Genomic DNA, 17872 nt, shown 5'->3' with positions numbered 1-17872 from the left:
GATGTTTTCACAATATTTATCCATTACATGGATCAATATTTATTTGTTCTGCCCCTAGTTAAGTGAATCCAAAGCTCTATTTAAGCCAGGCATAGTGGCACATATCTGTGGTCCCTGCTACTGGGAAGCTAAGACTGGTGGATCTCTTGATCTTGGGAGCTCTGAGCTTCAGTGGGCTAAGATGATTGGATGTCTGCACTAAGTTTGGCGCTAATATAGCTAACCCACAGGAGAGGAGGTGGTGTGGAGGGAGGTTGGAAACAGAGTAGGTCAAAGCTCCCATAACAGTCACAATGTGACTAGGCCCATGAGTGGCCCTTGCACTTCCATCTTGGGTCAAATGGAGAGATCCAGTCTTTAAAAAAAAAAAAAAACTAGTATATTAAGAAGTCAGTGGTCTGTCCTAGTACAATAAATATTTAGGCTGCTCAGTCAAACTGTGATCTATTAAAGACCTTAGCTTAAAAAGGCCAAGGTCTCCCATTGCATCCAGGGCCATCTCCAGGCATCCTGATCTGTATTTTGCCATTGGATCCGTTTGGCTCTGGGGGAGAGAGTGAGGCTGGTGACTTTGCACAGCCCTCCCTCACTTAAATCCAATTCACTTGCATGTCATGGCATCCCCTCCCTGATGTCATAGTCCTCTTTGAGAATGAAAGACAAACAACAACAACAAATACTAGGCAATGGACAAGTAGGAAATTTATTTCATCTTGTGATTTTAAAAACCTTTTTTCTTTCTTTCTTTTTTTGTTTTTGGTCCAGACCTGTGACTTCTTCACTGTAGGGAATTCCTGGGGAGGAAACTTCTTTCACTTATGTATATTTGCAACTGTTATGCAACTAACAGTCTTAAAGAATTGTTCCTTATTTACCCATATTATATCTTCTTAAACCCTGACTCCTAACGGGCCGTCCTCCTTCTCACACCTGCTCCAAGCTGAGTATTAGAAGACATAGTAGAATAGGATATTCTGCAATGTTCTTTGAAACCCCTGCTCTATTCTTAACAAACTTCCTTATATCCCTTAACTTTTCAACTAACATTCCTTTTACTTGTTCTCTTTAACTAAAACCACATTCTGTTTTAAGGACGTCATCTCTTAGGCTTCATTTCACTGGGTCCCTAAATCCTTCCACCCACCCTGAACCTTAGGGGCAAGGAGGGAGGGATTGGACTACTCTTTGTGCTCCACTGCTGCTTCCAGGACATGCCAGCATCCTTCAATGATCTTTCTTCTTTTTGAGTTCCATGAAATTTGTTTATACCTCCTCTTCCCATGCTTGTTGATGGCCATTTACTGAACTCCAGCTAGTTCTTCTAATTACATTAGCATATTAGTTCTTTGCTCACCTATTCTTCTCTACCCATGCCCTATCATCCTCCTTGGAGGATACAGTGTTCATGTTGCTTATCCCTTGCCTGAGCACACAATTCTTTAGTCTCTTGTGTGTCTTGTTTCAGTTGAGTGTTGATCCAGTGACACTGAGAGCCAACTACTAGTTCCATTAAGGAAGAAGTAAGGAAGATAGAAGAGTCAGATGTGGGGACCGGCTGGGTGATGGTATCTTAAGGAGAAATGGAGGAGTTGGGAGGAGATGGTTTAAGGGACATATGATGAATTTAGCTTTAGATATGTTGAGCTTCAGATGCTCATGGGCGTCTAGATTAAGAGAGATCTCCATCAGTCACTTGGAGATTTAAGATGGAAGCTCAGGAGAGAGATGAGGGCTGAATATGTAGATTTGAGAGTTGTCTTTACAACAATGATGTTGAATCCAGTTATTTGGTGGTGTGATCATAGAGACAATGGAAAGAGAGCAAAGGAAGAGGGCCTGGGATCAAGCCCTAAGTTTTACATACAAGCATTAGGGGCAGGATATGGATGATAATCCTTGAAGAGAAAATGAGAAAGAGTGGCTAGACAGGCAGGAGAACTGGGAGAAGGGAGTGTCACAAAACCCCAGGGAGAATAAAGTATCCAGAAAAGGGTGATCAGTGGTATCAAAAGCTATAGATTGGTCAAGAAATAATGAGAACTTATTAAAAAAAAGTCATTGGATTTATCAATAAAGACATCATTTGTAACATTGGAGAGATTGGTTTCAATTGTGATGGTGTCAAAAGCCAGACTGCAGGTGGTTTAGAAGTTAGTGGTGGATGAGAAAGTAGAGACAAAGTATATAGATGGTTTTTCCTAAGAATTTGGCTGTGAAAATAGAAAAAAGTGTCTGGACATATATTTTGAGAAAAAAATTAAAACAGGCAAATTTAGATATCTGCCTTCTGTTTATTTTTTAGATTTTTGATAATGTATTTTTCCTTTTACTTCATTTTTGAGCTGAATTATATGAAATGAAAATGTAGCTTTTTGCAAGCTTCTGAATTTTTTGTAGTTAAGAATTTACAGTACTTCTTTTCCAGTCTGTAAATTTTATATTTTGGGGGGATGTATAAAAGTATTATGTATGTGCTGTATCTCCTTTTCTTGTTCATCTGTTTGTTAAGGTAGGATATATAAGACTTTGAATTAATGGTCAGTAACTTGGCTCTTGTCTTTGTGTTACTCAGTAAACTGTAGGCCTCCATAGATACTGGTTCCTCCTGGGATTCTTGGCTTCTTATCTGTGTATGTCTGTCTTTGTACATGCGGGCATGCACCTGTCTTTGAAGCACTGTGAGAAATAATGTTACTGTTAATGATTAATATCTGTTGCCAGGAACCTGGATTTTCCATTACTAGAATGACCAGTGCCAAGCAGTTAAATAAATATTACTACTGGTAATCTGACCAACTAAAAGAATTAATTCTCTGTGTGCTTTGTAATTTGAAAGTATTCAAAAAGGCCCTAATATGGGTTTTTTTATTTCTTTTTGAATGTTTAAAATCCCCTTAGAGGAAAGATTTTTCCCTCCTTGTTTTGACTTTTGATTTTCTATTTTCTCTTAAACAGAGTTTTTAAAAAGCAACTTTTCCCCACAGAGCCTTTCATTTCAGAGAAAAGCTAAACTTGTTCTGCTTCCTCTTACCTATCTAGCCTTTCTCATAACAGAGACCCACATTTTTGAGAGATATTTCCTCTGCTCAGGATTTTAAAAAATTTTTACTCTTTCAGTTACCAAGTATGACCAAAAAAAGAATCAAAATTTAGTCCTTTCTCTAAGTAGTTCCATTATACTACATCTAATTTAACACCAACATAATGATAAAAAACATTGTTAGTCGATAACTATGGGAGAGATAGTAGGGACTGGACATGTTATTTCATTGGTATAGGGAACTCTTCCAGATGGCGAAACTCCTTCTACCAATATAGGTTGGAACCTTCTCTGCAATCTATAATCTTAGTTGCTTAAGAGCCCTGAAGAGGTTATAAGTGATTTGCTTCTGAATCACACACCATTATGTGTTAGAGGCAGGCTTGGAATTCACATCTTCCTGGCTCCAGGGCCAGTTTTCTGTCCCCTAATAAGATACTGCCTGTTAAGGAGATATAATGCTGAATTAAATTAGGAAACCGAATAAAAACCATCAAACTCTAACTAAGCTAGAGTAAAACTAACTTGCAATAACTGAGGGATGTCCAGATTGAAAAAAATGAACAGGTTGAATTATGGAATATTTTATAGAAATAAATTTAATTCATAAACAGATTAACATTTACAAAAATGTTCTTAAGTAGAGATCTTAACTTGAACTAATAAATTGCTAAAGGTGAATTACTGGTATTTTGTACCCAGAAGTCATTTGAATAAAGCTAGAGTGCTTCAAAGCATTTTAAGTAAATTTGCCCTTCTGTCTTGCAATCTTATTTATATTGTCTGTGGAGAAATCCCCTTCCCCACATTTTCTCCTTTGATTTTGAAAAAGTAAACTTCTAGTTAAGGTAGAGTTATAGTTGGATCTAAATTAGGGAAATTGTTTTGTGTTGACCTGCTATCATACTATAGTAGTGTTTATTTTTTGTGGGAGCAGGGTTTTTTGGGGTTGTTTTCAGTGAAGATTTGGAATTAGATTTCCATTTCAGTATGTCTGCAGATAGTCTGTGGACAAGGGATTTAGGGAACATTGATGTCGTTTGAATTCTCCCAGCCTCAGTTTCTTTTGTGAATCTATCTCATGTGATATGGTTCTCCATAAATTGCATTCCTTAATGTGACCTGCTTGTATGGTATGAGAAACTTCAATACAAAGTGCATAGCTACATTTATGACTAACATTTCATCTGAAAACATAGCTGTGGTTTCTAACAAAGACACTCTTAATAGACTGTTCTAAGAAGAAATATGGCTGGAGCTTTGTAAATGGAAGCTTATAAATTTCCTGCCTTCTCTGCCAATGCTTGATTTATTAGTGGGGTAATCTAGAAAAGAAAGTAAAATGGTATAGCACTAATGGGAGTATTAATGTCCTAGCTATAGACAAAAATGCAGTGCAAAAGTTTATAGAAAGAATAATGTTTAAAATTATAGAATTGCTTAGGTATAATGTTGAATTAGTAATTAATAAGGTGAAATACTCTGGATTTTCTTTAGTTCACACATTGTCCTTTTTTAAAAAGAGATTATTAATTTTAATAAAGAGTAGATGACAAAGTATTTTTTTTGTTGTTTTTTTGGCAGGGCAATTGGGGTTAAGTGACTTGCCCAAGGTCACACAGCTAGTACATGTGTCATGTGTCTGAGGCTGTATTTGAACTCAGGTCCTCCTGACTCCAGGGCCAGTGCTCTACACTCTGTGCCACCTAGCTGCCCCCACAAAGTATTTTAATAGAATTTTATTGTTATCTACTGTTTTAACCCATAAAGATTTGGAAACAAAGGTGAACTTTGCACATGTGTCCCTTTCTCTTAGACTTATATATGAAATTCTGATGTGATGTACTATAATGCTTGATTGATCAGGTTTACCATATTTTAATTTTAAGTTTCCTTTCTCTGTGAGCAGTTCTGTGAACATTAAGTTGCTTACAATTTAGAAAGTCTTGTTGAGTCTGGTTTGTCTGTAAGGAATCCTTTTGTAATATGAATAATTTCTTAAATGTATCTGTTTTGTAAGTTTGGATTTTTCTTATTGGGTTTATTTTAAATGGAACCTATTGAACTATGTCAGTATTTATCACTTTCATGAGAGGGGCCAGGTCAAGAGAGTTTATAGATATTAGAGAAATGCAAAGAGCAAGACTGAGCCTGTGCGGAGGCATTTGAGTTTAGCCTAAGTTAATAATTATGTACTGAAAAAGTCTTAGCACTGACTTTTTTACCTACAAAGACATCTGCCCTTTGAAGACTGGAATTACTGTATAGTTGAAGGGGGAGGGAAGAGATATTTCAACATTTCACTTTTGCATGGGGTAAGGCTTCTTGGTAGAAATAGTGACTTATTTGGATAAATAAAAGATCAGAAATGGGATTTTTTATAGCTTAATCCAATTTATTATATATGCATATACATATCTACATACACACATTTTTTTATCTTGTTTTAGGAACTACGATCCCGTGAAGAGGAGCTAACTAGAGCAGCTCTTCAGCAGAAGTCTCAGGAAGAATTGTTAAAGAGGCGTGAGCAACAACTAGCAGAACGAGAGATTGACGTTTTAGAGAGAGAACTTAATATTTTGATATTCCAATTAAATCAAGAGAAGCCTAATGTAAAAAAGAGGAAAGGAAAATTTAAGAGAAGCCGTTTAAAACTGAAAGATGGACATCGGATTAGTTTACCTTCAGGTGTGATTTTGATTTGAATTTTTATGTGTATTTGAAGAGGAAAGACAAGTCTGTCTGAAATGTGTCATGTGTTGGCACAAAAATGCCCTTGATCTTTGGCCCAAGTTGTTTGTTTCTTTTGGGCCCAGTTCTAACGTATTCAAGTCATTTAAACAATTTTATGAATCAACTTTTTTAAAAATCTCATTAGATAGATGAGAAAGGGGAAAAGATAGTTTTAAATCCTAAAGCTGAATGTATTTCCTTACCTCTTCCATGTGATCATAATGAACCATTTATATGCTCATAAGAAACAACATAAAGATAGAATTATAATTTATTTCTTTTTGTGTAGTTGACTAGTACCTATGTGTGATATGTCAGAACTATTGAATTCCAGAGTTGGAAAAGATCTCAGGGGCCATCTAGTCCAATTTATATCTGTTCAGCATCCCAGCAAATAATTCTTCAGCTTGTTGGTTGATTGCTGCCTTTAAAATTATTAAAATACCACAGAAATGCCATAGTATTTTAAGGTGAGTTCTTTTGGCAGGTGGCACTGTGTGGTACAGCAGGTTGATGGATTTGGGAGTCGGAGGACCTAGATTTGAATATTGGATCCCCCACTCTTGCCAGCTTCTGGCCGTTAGCAACAGGCACACCAGTTGCCTGAACTTTCTCTTGTTTCATAATGAGGGTTGACAAGACTGTTCAGATGAATGATTGGCCCAGGATACCCTTTGGACAAGCACTTTTCCATCTCCTGTTCTGCAGAACCTTCCCCAGGATGCAACGAGGCAAGCAAGGCACTCTGACCTCCACCTGCTCCTGACTGCTTTGAGAATGGCCTTCTTGAGTCTTACAGAGCACATTTTCATTTGCCAGGAGGCTAAACCTCAAGGGAAGATCTTGAACATTCTCTTCTCCTGTCTCACTCAAAAACTTACATATAATGACTAACTTTATCTGTGGGCTCATGGCTCACTTTTTAGAAGAGTCTCCCCATCCTAGTGATCCTGAACTCTTAGTGGCAGATATGCAAACCCTATTCTTTATCCTCATCTTGCTGCTGCATCAGGCCTTTCAACCCTAGCCTTCCATTGTCCCACTCCAGATCTGCCTGTCCTTTCCACTGTACCCTCTGGAATTCCTGTTGCATAGGTAAAAATTTCCTTTCATCTTAAACTTCTTTCTTTCTCACCCCTTCAGCTTTCTAGCCCTCACAGGAACATAGCTCCCTTCCAAAGACGTATCTTCACTCATCACTCTTTCCAGTACTGGCCACATTTTTTCTCATACTCCTAACTCTGGTCATAGTGGAAGAGTGAAAGTACTGTTTGCTCTCCATTACTTCTTCTAGACCCTCTGTCTCCTACCAAGGAACCTCCCCTCCTTTAAGGTTCATACTATCCAAATGTATTACTGAGTCTGCATCCAGGTAGCTGAATGATAATTATTTATCAACATCTAGGATATTTTCCTTTCTTCCTCAACAAGTTCAGTGCATCTCTCATAGTCTTTTTCTCCTCCCCAGCTCCTGCAATTATGTTAGTAGATTTAAAGTATATATTGATGCTCCCTCAAATACCCTGACTTACCAGTTCAAATTCCCTTGACTCCTCCACCATACCTTAGCTATACACAAAGATGGTCATACCATTAATATTACCATCTCCCACCAATGTTGTGTGTCTTTGTTCATGAACCGTGAAATTCCGTTACCTGATCATAGTCTTTTATCACTCTATATTTCCCTATACCTTATGACCCCACTTTTTCATCCTCTCTGTGACCTCCACTCTCTCCACCCCTCTTATCTTTTCCAGGGTATCACTGCTGCATTTGCTGTACCCTACTCCCTTCTCTTTGTCTGCCCCTTGTTGAACCAACTCCACTCTGCTACCCATACTCTTGCATTTCTTGTCCCTTTGTCTTGTCATCAGTCATACTTTGCCAGATCCCATCCCTGAATTACTCTAACCACTTCCGTCCTTCACTCTTATTTTTCTCCTTTACTCTTATTCACTTGCTCCTGAATGGAGCTGGAGAGAATCAAGAAACTGTGCTGACTGGGTCTTCTACAGATTTATGTTATCTAATGGGACCTTTATTTCAGCAAACGGGTTTCTGTTCTTCCATAGTCACTTCACTATCCCACTCTTCACAACACCTATTCTAGACATTCTTGTCTCTTGAGTTTTTCAGGCATTCTCTTTCACAGCCTCGTTACCCCTTTCACTCCTTTACAAGGTTTTACAAACCCTCTATAATCTGGCTTCTGACCTCATCATCTAGCAGTAGCTGCCCTCTTCAAAGTCATTAATAATTTTGTAACCTCCAAGTCTAAGGGTCTTTTCTCAATTTATCATTCTTGATTTCTCCATAACATATGACACTCATAATCACCTTCTCTATATACACTTTCTTTTCAATATTCCATCCTCTTAGTTCTTTTTCCATCTGTCTGACTGCTTCTTCTGAATTTTTTTTTGCCTTTCCTTCATCAATGTTACATACCCTACCCGAGGCTCTACTCTGGGCCCTCTTGCCTTTCCGTGTAGTCTAACTCACTTGATGATCTCAGCTCCTGTGGGTTCATTTATTATCTCTGCTCAGGTGATTCCTCTACCTGTATACGTAGCCTTTCTCTTGAGTCCCGCATAGCCAACTGCCTTTTTGACGTCTTGAACTGGATGTCATATCAGTCAATCAGTCTGTTCTATGGGCATAGCAGCAAACACAATACATCCAAATCAGAACACATTCTCTTTTCCCAAAAATCCTCCCATCTTCCCAACTAGCAATTACTGTCAAAGAAGCCATCATCCTCCCAGTCACCCAGACTTGTAACCTTGATATCATCCTCAGCTGTTAACTCACTCATGCCCCATATGTCCAATTGCCAAATCTTGACACTTGTATCTTAACAACTCCTCTCATATATGTCCATTTTTTTCCATGCACAGAGCCACCTCTCAGTTTAGGCCTCATCACCTCTCCTGGAATACTGCAAAAACCTTCTAGTTGGTCTCACTGCCTCAAATCTCTTCCTGCTCTAATCTATCCTTCACTCAGCTGCCAAGATGATTTTTCTAATGCAAAGGTCTGACCCTGTCATTTGCCAGCTCAATAGATTGGTGGTGATTCTCTGTTACTTCCAGTATCAAATATGAAGTCCTTTGCTTAGTATTTAAAGCTCTTCATAGCCTGGCTCCTTCCTGCCTCTCCAGTCTTCTTAGGCCCTACTCCCCTTCACGTACTCAGTGGTCCAACTCCCCTGGCCTAATATGCCATTTTTTCAGACATAACACTTCACCTGTAGGCACTACAGTTTTGTACTTGGCTATTCCCTCAACCATAGGATGCTCTGCCCTCTTAGTTCTGCTTCTTAGTTTCACTGGCTTCCTACAAGATACAGCTCAAACCCCACCTTCTGCAGGAGGCCTTGCCTGGTCCCCCTTGCTTCTAGTGATTTCCTCTTTCAAATGACCTGTCATTTACTTATATATATCTGGTATGTATGTAGTTATTTACATGCTATTTTCCTCCTTAGAAATGTAAACTGTTCTTATCTTTCTTTGTATTCTCAGTGCTTGGCACATAATAAGTGCATAATCAATATTTGTTGGCTGACTGACTGACAAGAGAGATCTTTTACCTTCTCATCTTCAGGGTCTTCTTCTTCAGTGAATCTGAAAACATATATTAGGAGTATCTCAACCAAGCAAATATGTTGTCTTTGCCACTTACTACCCTGGTAACCTTGAACAAATTGTCTGACCTCTTGTAAAATGAGGGAATTGAACCTCCGAGGTCTCTTTGAATTCTAAATTTATCTATCTACCTACCTATCTACTTATTAATATTGAACTCTAAATCTATAATCCAGTTCTTCCCTTTTGGGAATATTTGAGAAACATGTATTTTAAAAGGTATTTTATAGAAAAGGTGAAAATGTACCAGCACAAGTCTGTGATCTTCACTTCATAGAATAATGATATATAACTCAGTATACTTGCTTTCTTCTTAAAGTGTACCTTGGCTTACATCCAGAGAAGATAGACTTAAGTTCACAGTAGATTTATTTCATTCCAGGATCATACTTCACGGGTCTTTTTCTTTATCAAAGGAAAGGAGGAAACATTTTTTGGTCAAAAAATAAATTAGCATGTCAACTTTTAACTGGCAGATTGGCTCTTGAAAATAGAGTTCTAATTGAACTGTAACCAAAATTCTAAAGCAACTCTAGCAAGGTGTAGTGGAGAGTAAATTTGGAGTCAGAGGACCTGGGTTCAAATGCTGCCTGACTTCCCATGTGATCACGAGCAAGTGATTTTCCCTGTCTGGGTTTCAGTTTCTGTATTTGTAAATGGAGAAGGATGGACTGGATGATCTCCATGGTACCTTCTGGCTTTTGATCTGTGCTCCCTTTTTTTCCTCTGAAAAGGAGAGTAAATTTTTAATTCTGTGTTATATAAAATCCAGCATTGCTATTTACTTGTCAGTCCACAAGATGGTGCTGGGTTGTTTTAAAACCCACCATCCATATCTGTCTTGATCTCTTCCCTGCTCTCCTATTCCCTGAGGAATATAATAGGTGATGACAGTTTGTAAGGTATGCCTAAAAAGCATAATAGGTAAATACTAAGATGATTTTTCTTTTTTGAAGGTTTAAATGTCTTTAAAACTAAAGAGAAGATGGAGGCAAATCTTTAAAGTAAAAAAGCCCTCACATTTTTTAAGATAGTCAAATTATTTATAGAAAAGATCAATATTTTAGTCCTATTGGTAATAAATAGCAAGATAATATTTATGCTTCAAAAGATCCATAATTTTGTCATTTGGGATACTCTCTCCCTCTGATGTGGATCACCATAACAGTAAACATTAGTAAATATTCTTCAAAGGTTTGCTATCAAAGTGTAGCATCACTTGGTGGCAAGGTGATGGTAATGAGCCATTGTGAACTTGGGCTGGTCCTTAGCAAATTTAAAAGTCAGTAAGCATGTAATAAGTGCCTATTCCGTGCTAATGTTAGGCGCTGAGGTTGCAAAGACAAAGGTGAAACAGTTCTTACCTTCCAGGATCTTCCAGTCTCTCTAGGGAAAGAGTAGCATCGCACATTGGTAAGCACCCTAAATTCGCAGTCAGATGACCTGGATTTGAATCCCAACTCTGTACTTAGTATCTGTGTGACCTGTGGCAAGTTATTTAATCTCTCTATGCCTCAGTTCCTTATCTTGACTTGAATGGACTTCAGTTAGACTACCTCTGAAATCCTTGTAAGCTCTAAATCTATGAGTCTATGTTCCTGTATATAAAATAAATAGTGGTTAATTACAGAGGGATAGCACTAGCAACCAGGGTGGGGTGGGGGAATCAGGAGAGACTTCTTATGTAGGAGGTGGCATTTGAACTGGAAAATGAATGAATCGAGGGATACTAAGAGGCAGAAACCATCCTTGGACCTTCACTGAAAGCCTTTACATTTTTGTGTAGGATTCACCTTTTTAAGGAGGAAGTTATTAGAATTATTATGGTAATAGAGCTTTTTACCAGGCACTAATGTAGCATTGTTTTTTAAAAAATAAAATATTTATTATTACTTTGCTTCTGAAATATAAGCATATATATTCTTAGTATAGGTCATAAATCTAGAGCTAGAAGGAGTGTTGGAGGCCTTTGAGTCCAATTCCCTCAATACAGATGGAGAAACTGAGGCATAGAGTTTGAGTGACTTGCCTGAGGTCACACAAATATTTAATGACAGGCATGATATGAATCCAGGCACTCAAACTCTAGAACACCAGTGCATACTTTATCATAAAAGGCCAATCTATATGCCATCTGAAAGGATGAACTTTGATCCATAGTTTTACATTCTGCTTCTAGAAAATAGAACACTCGAGAGGTTATAATTTTAAGCAAAAGTGGTATTGTGGTTTGTTTGCTTGTTTTTCAACAAAAGTACTTGCAACTCCTTGGAGGAAGGTACTCTGCTTTTACTAGAAATCAACCGGTGTCTTCTCATTAACTTTGTCATTGCAGTTTGCCTGACCTATATTTAATACTTCCAAATAGCCATATTCTCTTGCTCATGCAATAGAATGCAATCTTCTGTTGAAGAAAGAACTTAAGGCTGTTTTCTTCTCATTGTATCCTGTTGTACACTATTTATACCAGCATACTACTGGGCCAGTTCTCTTATATATTGGTTTTATCAATTCCCACATTCTACTTACAACTAATATATAGGCAAGACTCCAGTGCTATAAATTAAGTTCAGAAGATGTGTTCTTTTAAGGAAGAAGCTATGGGTTATGTTATTTGCTATTTCCTGTAATGTCCTTTTTTTTAACTTGATTTATAGGCCAAAAAAATAGGTGTACAAGTCTTAATTTATATACCTGCGGTGGAAATTCATTATTATTTACGTTTTTATCCAACAGATTTCCAGCACAAAATAACAGTGCAGGCTTCCCCAAATTTGGACAAACGAAGAAGTTTAAACAGTAACAGTTCTAGCCCACCAAGTAGTCCAACAATAATTCCTCGGCTTCGAGCTATACAGCGTAAGTTGTAGATTTCTCCTCCCTTCAGTCTCACTATTCTTCTCACTATTACATAAGTCTAATCTATTATAATGATTATTTTGAACCAATAAGAATAAAAATGTTTAGTGAATTTTGAGCAAATATATATGTTCTTTAGCTGTTTTGGAAAATAAAAGTTGGTCTTGGGTTTCTGAGAAATCACAGTATCTCAAAGTGGGCAGGGTTCTCAGAGGTCATTTAGTCTCCAACCCATATCTGAATAGGATCTTCTTTATGTCGCCCCCAACAAGTGTCCATCTGGCCTGTACTTGAAGACCTCTAGTGAAGGCAATCCACTACTACCTTAGGAAACTGTCCTTTTTTGGGATAACTGTCACGTTTCTTGGATTCAAAGTTATTATTTTCAGATTCAATGTAGTTCCTTAAATACCAAAAAGAGAAAAAAATCTAAACAGCTTTAGATATTTAGATGAATATTACAAAATTATAGTAGTCTTACTGGGAAGATGAAGATTTTGAAGTAGAATGAAGAGTTTGAGAAATTATTTTATAATTTTATCATTATCTTGTAAGATAGGATATTTAACTCTCTCACTGAGCACTGAGCTTAACAAACATATCTAAGTAGTAGTATTTAGATTCTCCCCTCTGTTTTCCCCTACTTGCCTCTTTCTACTCCCATTCCCCCTTTTTATCTTTCTTCTTCTTTCCTTTTTCTCTCCTCAGAAATATTTGTGATTCTTGCAGAAAAAAAAACTATTTATCTGACAAGAAATAACATTCATCCAATTTTCCTGTTGCCTGTGCTAATCTGAGTTTAAAATTAGGTGCAAAATGAAAACCTACTAGAATTGTTTTAAAAAGCTGGTTTTTTTCTAAAGGTGATTGACTTCAAACAAGAAAAATAATTTAAAACCTGTTAAAATTTATTTCATGTGTGTGCCTGTTGATGCATCTAGTAGTTATCATTTGTATAATAAAGTAAGACATTTTAGGGCAGTGATTTGTATTCCCACATCCATTTTTGACAGGAAGAGTATTTCTCCTAAATAATTACCAAATGTACTGTGCTTAATTGAGGGTCATATTCATTGGCCTAGATTGGACAAGTAAGCAAGACTAACATCAAAAATTCCTCGGAGGATTTGAGCAATTGAGTAATTTCCACAGAAGGCAACTTGGCATACTAGACTTTGGATTCAGGTGTTGGGTTCCAGTCCCGTTGCTGATGCCTAATAGACATGTAACTATAGAAAAATCACATAATCCTAAAAAAATAATAAATTAGAACTCAGAGAACTAAGTTATGGAGGGATTTTAAAAAGATGACAAGAGGGTTCAACTATTCAAGGGCTATGTGTGACAAAACTTTTTTGAGGTGCCCCTAATCAGAAAGCTCGTTGCATTCCACCTCTAACAACATCTGCGGTAAGGTTTTAACAAGTTGGGGCTTTGCCTCCAAAGAGCATAATTAGATCTTGGTCATTAGTACAACCCTTCTATAATCTTTCCCCTTTTCTCTATACTCTCGCCCATTCCTGTCTAAGGTAGAGCCTTTCTACTGACCTCTTGCACATTGAAAAAGTAGAATCCTAATGGGCTTGTTTTCTTTTTTCATTATTTTTTTTCAAATAATGTGTTTATTTTCTCTCCCTTTCCCCTCCATTCATTCCACATTTGAGGAAATAATAAAGAACAGCAAAACCGTTGTAATAATTATGCATATTTGGGCAAAACAAATTCTTTTGGCCAACAATATTTATCTTATTCTACATATTTAGTCCCTCACCTCTTTATCATCGGTTCTCCATAATCATGGATTTTTCAGAAACATCCTTTCCTGATTGTAGATCCAAACTCTATTCCTTCACACTGGGTCACTCACTCCTAACTCCTTGGATGCCTAGTACCTGTAACTTCCTTGACTTATCTCTCTTTCTGTTACAAGTCCTTGGGCAGTGTCCAAGAGAAATATCTCTCCCGTTTTGGCTTCATTCTCTTGTGTTGGCATATAGTCTCCTCAAGTCCCAGAAGCTCCTGTTCTTGCTGTGCCACCATAGGCCCTCTGCTAGGATAGATTCTATTTAGCAGCTGCTCTCTACTTTTAAGCCTCTGGTTAATGTGCTCCCTTCTTACTACCCATTTGAGTCTTCCTATAGCTTTTTCTCACTCTTCATTGTTGAGTCTTTGTCCATGTCACACCCCCTATCAAGGTGAGCCACAAGGCTCCCTCTTGGGTCTTGTTTTTACCTTCTTTGCTCTCTCACTTGGTGACCTCATTAATTCCCATGGGTTCAGTTATCACCTGTATGAAAAGGATTGCTAGATCTATATATCCAGCTATAGTCTCTATCCTGGGCTCAGTCCCACATTACTGGCTTGGATATCTCAAATTGGAAGTCTCATAGGCATTTCAGTCTCAGCTTGTCCATTATCTTTCACCCCGTGCTTTCACTTCTTCCATATTTTCCTGTTGCTTGTCAGTGGTACTGCCATATTTCTAGTCACCCACGTCCACATCCTCAATGTGTCGTCTTTGACTCCTCCCTCCCATAATACTCCAAATCCTATTTTAAACTCTGGGCTTGATAAACTCCCCAGGTTTTGCCAGCAAAGCATGCCACACCAGTCTGATTTATCTTGTACTAGCTCCTCATCAATTTGCTGTTTAGCTACTTAAGGAGTGTTCATCCTTAGGCCCATTTCATGTTGGTCTGCCATTTTCCCAATCTTTCTACGACGCCTTTTGCATCTCCAACCCCTTTCCTAACAAATGCTTCTACCTCTTTAGACTTTACAGCTAACATTTCTTCCTTCTCCCTGCTTTAACCAAAATAGAATTCTTCCCTAAAGTTGTAATAAATAAGAAAGTATGGCATAGTAGAAAGAGTACTGAATTTGGATTTCAGATATTTAGCTTCAGATTCCGACTCTGCCATTTTTTTCAAGAAATATTTATCTATTTATTTATTTTTAAATTTATTTAATATATTTAGTTTTCAGCATTGATTTTCACAAAAGTTTGAATTACAATTTTTTCCCCATTTCTACCCTCCCCCCACTCCAAGATGACGTATATTCTGGTTGCCCCGTTCCCCTGTCACCCCACTCCCCTCCCATCCCCCTTTCCCTTCTTCTCTTGTAGGGCAAGATAAATTTCTATGCCCCATTGCCTGTGTATCTTATTTCCTATTGCATACAAAAACTTTTTTTGTTGTTGTTTTTGAACGTCTCTTTTTAAAACTTTGAGTTCCAAATTCTCTCTCCTCTTCCCTCCCCACCCACCCTCCCTAAGAAGGCAAGCAATTCAACATAGGCCACATGAGTATCATTATATAAAACCCTTCCACAATACTCATGTTGTGAAAGATTAACTATGTTTTGCTCCTTCCTAACCTATCCCCCTTTATTGAATTTTCTCCCTTGACCCTGTCCCTTTTCGAAAGTGTTTGTTTTTGATTACCTCCTCCCCCTGTCTGCCCTCCCTTCTATCATCCCCCCTTTTTTATCTTCTTCCTCCTTCTTTCCTGTGGGGTAAGATACCCAATTGAGTGTGTATGGTATTTCCTCCTCAGGTCAAATCCAATGAGAGCAAGATTTACTCATTACCCCTCACCTGTCACCTCTTCCCTTCCTACAGAACCACTTTTTCTTGCCACTTTTATGCGAGATAATTTACCCTATTCTATGTCTCCATTTCTCCCTCTCTCCATATATTCCTCTCTTATCCCTTAAATTGATTTTATTTTTTTAGATATCATCCCTTCATATTCAACTCACCCTGTGCCCTTTGTGTGTGTGTATATATATATATATATACCTACATATATACATAGACACACACATATGTATATATATATATATGCATATTCCTTTCAGCTACTATGATATTGAGTTCTCATGAATCATACACATCATCTTTCTACGTAGGAATGTAAACAAAACAGTTCAACTTTAGTAAGTGTCTTATGCTGACTCTGCCATTCTTACCACCTGTTTCCATTACCACCACCCTAGTATATAGGCCCTCATTTATACCTGCCTGGACTAGTGCAATATCCACCGAAATTTTCTTCCTACTTCTACTCCAATGTCTTTGCTTTGCACTTAATCCTTTATGCTGCTTCCAGAATAATCTTTCTTATGGCTGGATTCTTTGTTTCAGTATGTATCGACCTGGATATCACAGTATTACTATCTGTTGTTTGTTTTATATGCTTTAAAGTCTTAATCAACTCTAAAGGGTGAGTTATCAAAGGCTTTTTTCTACTTATCGTGATTTGACTTTTCTTGTGATCTTGCTATAATTTGCCCCTGACATGGAAGAGCTGTGCTTCTGTCTAGACTTTCTTTAATGTTGGTAGTTTAAATGACCATTATAATTTTGTGTTGCCTGTCGAACTTACATATTAACATGAGTCTATGTAGATTTGCCCTTAAAACTGGCACTACTGCATCATCCTTGTTATTTCCTCAAAATTAGGCATCAGACACACCATTACCAATTTGAATAGCCATCATCAACAAGCATTTATTAAGCATCTCCTATGTGGGGCATACAGAGAGAAAAAAGGCAGCCTGTGCCCTGATGGACCTTACGTTCTACCAGGGCCAGGGATGAGGAGGGTCAGAGAGGATACGATAAGTACACAGATGTATAAATTCAGGATGTGTGTGTGTATGTGGCTTTAATAAGTTTAAACTGCACTAGACTTTTGGAACAACCTTTATAGATACATAAATGTAAAAATACAAAATGATCTGGGGAAGTACTATCAGTAGGGAGCACCAGAGGCTTTCTTATTGATTTTAGCTTCACATATTAATATGAATATAAATTTGAATTTGTGAAGACTCTTTGGTTGCTCTAAGATTCATTAAGAGTTTTTTGTTTAAATAATAGGTTGCTAGTTATTTGTTAAAGAAGGGAAAAAAAAATTAGGTGCCATGTAGCTTGCTGGACTTTGTGGGTTTAGTTCATATAGCCTTTGACTTGAAACGCCAGCAGTATGCTCCATAATCTTCAGTAGTTCCTGAATGAAATACCTCTTCCTTTGTTTGGCATAGAAGGGCCTCCACAGTATGACATCACTGTACATTTGCAGCTTCATCTTTCACATGTTATACTTCAGTCAAACTGGAGTGCCTACCCCCAAGCATCCTCTGAGCCTTTCTATCTCAGTACATGTTGTTCTTTGTGTCTGACATATTCTTTCCATTCTTCCCCTGTGGAATTTCCTGCCTGCCCTTCAGACCTAACCCAGATGTCATGTTCTTCATGAAATTTTCCTGATTTTCTTGGCACCCAATTCCAATTACATATTTTCCCATAGACCTCATGAAATACATGGATATAGCTCTTTAAAATGATTTTATATACCTCCTCTCATTAGATTCTTGTAATGGCCTTATGATGCAAAAACTCCTGGTATTATTATCCCCATTTTCATGTGAGAAAATCGAAGTTCTTAGAGGTTAAATGATTTGCCCACAGTTACATATTAGGTATCAGAGATGAGATTCAAACTTCCATTTCTCTCACTTCCAGTTCCAGCACTTGGTGTTCAACAGTAATATGGTGATTTTGTTTTATTTATGAAGCTATATG

The 17872-nt window shown here is 37.6% G+C and overlaps 1 protein-coding gene across 2 annotated transcripts in view; it reads left to right on the top strand.

Annotated features, from left to right (window-relative positions):
* The window catches only part of MAP3K21 (mitogen-activated protein kinase kinase kinase 21), a 70201-nt gene that overhangs the window by 44404 nt on the left and 7925 nt on the right, over window positions 1-17872 (top strand). For both annotated transcript variants that reach the window (XM_036754735.1, XM_036754734.1), the window contains 2 exons: window positions 5491-5731; window positions 12160-12282. In XM_036754735.1, the coding sequence (XP_036610630.1) occupies window positions 5491-5731; window positions 12160-12282 (364 nt within the window). The remainder of the gene's footprint in view (window positions 1-5490; window positions 5732-12159; window positions 12283-17872) is intronic.

The sequence above is a fragment of the Trichosurus vulpecula genome, chromosome 4, assembly GCF_011100635.1.
Source record: "Trichosurus vulpecula isolate mTriVul1 chromosome 4, mTriVul1.pri, whole genome shotgun sequence".
Taxonomy (NCBI): Eukaryota; Metazoa; Chordata; class Mammalia; order Diprotodontia; family Phalangeridae; genus Trichosurus; species Trichosurus vulpecula.
Note: the sequence above shows the minus strand (reverse complement) of the source record. Positions and strands in the feature narration are given on the sequence as shown.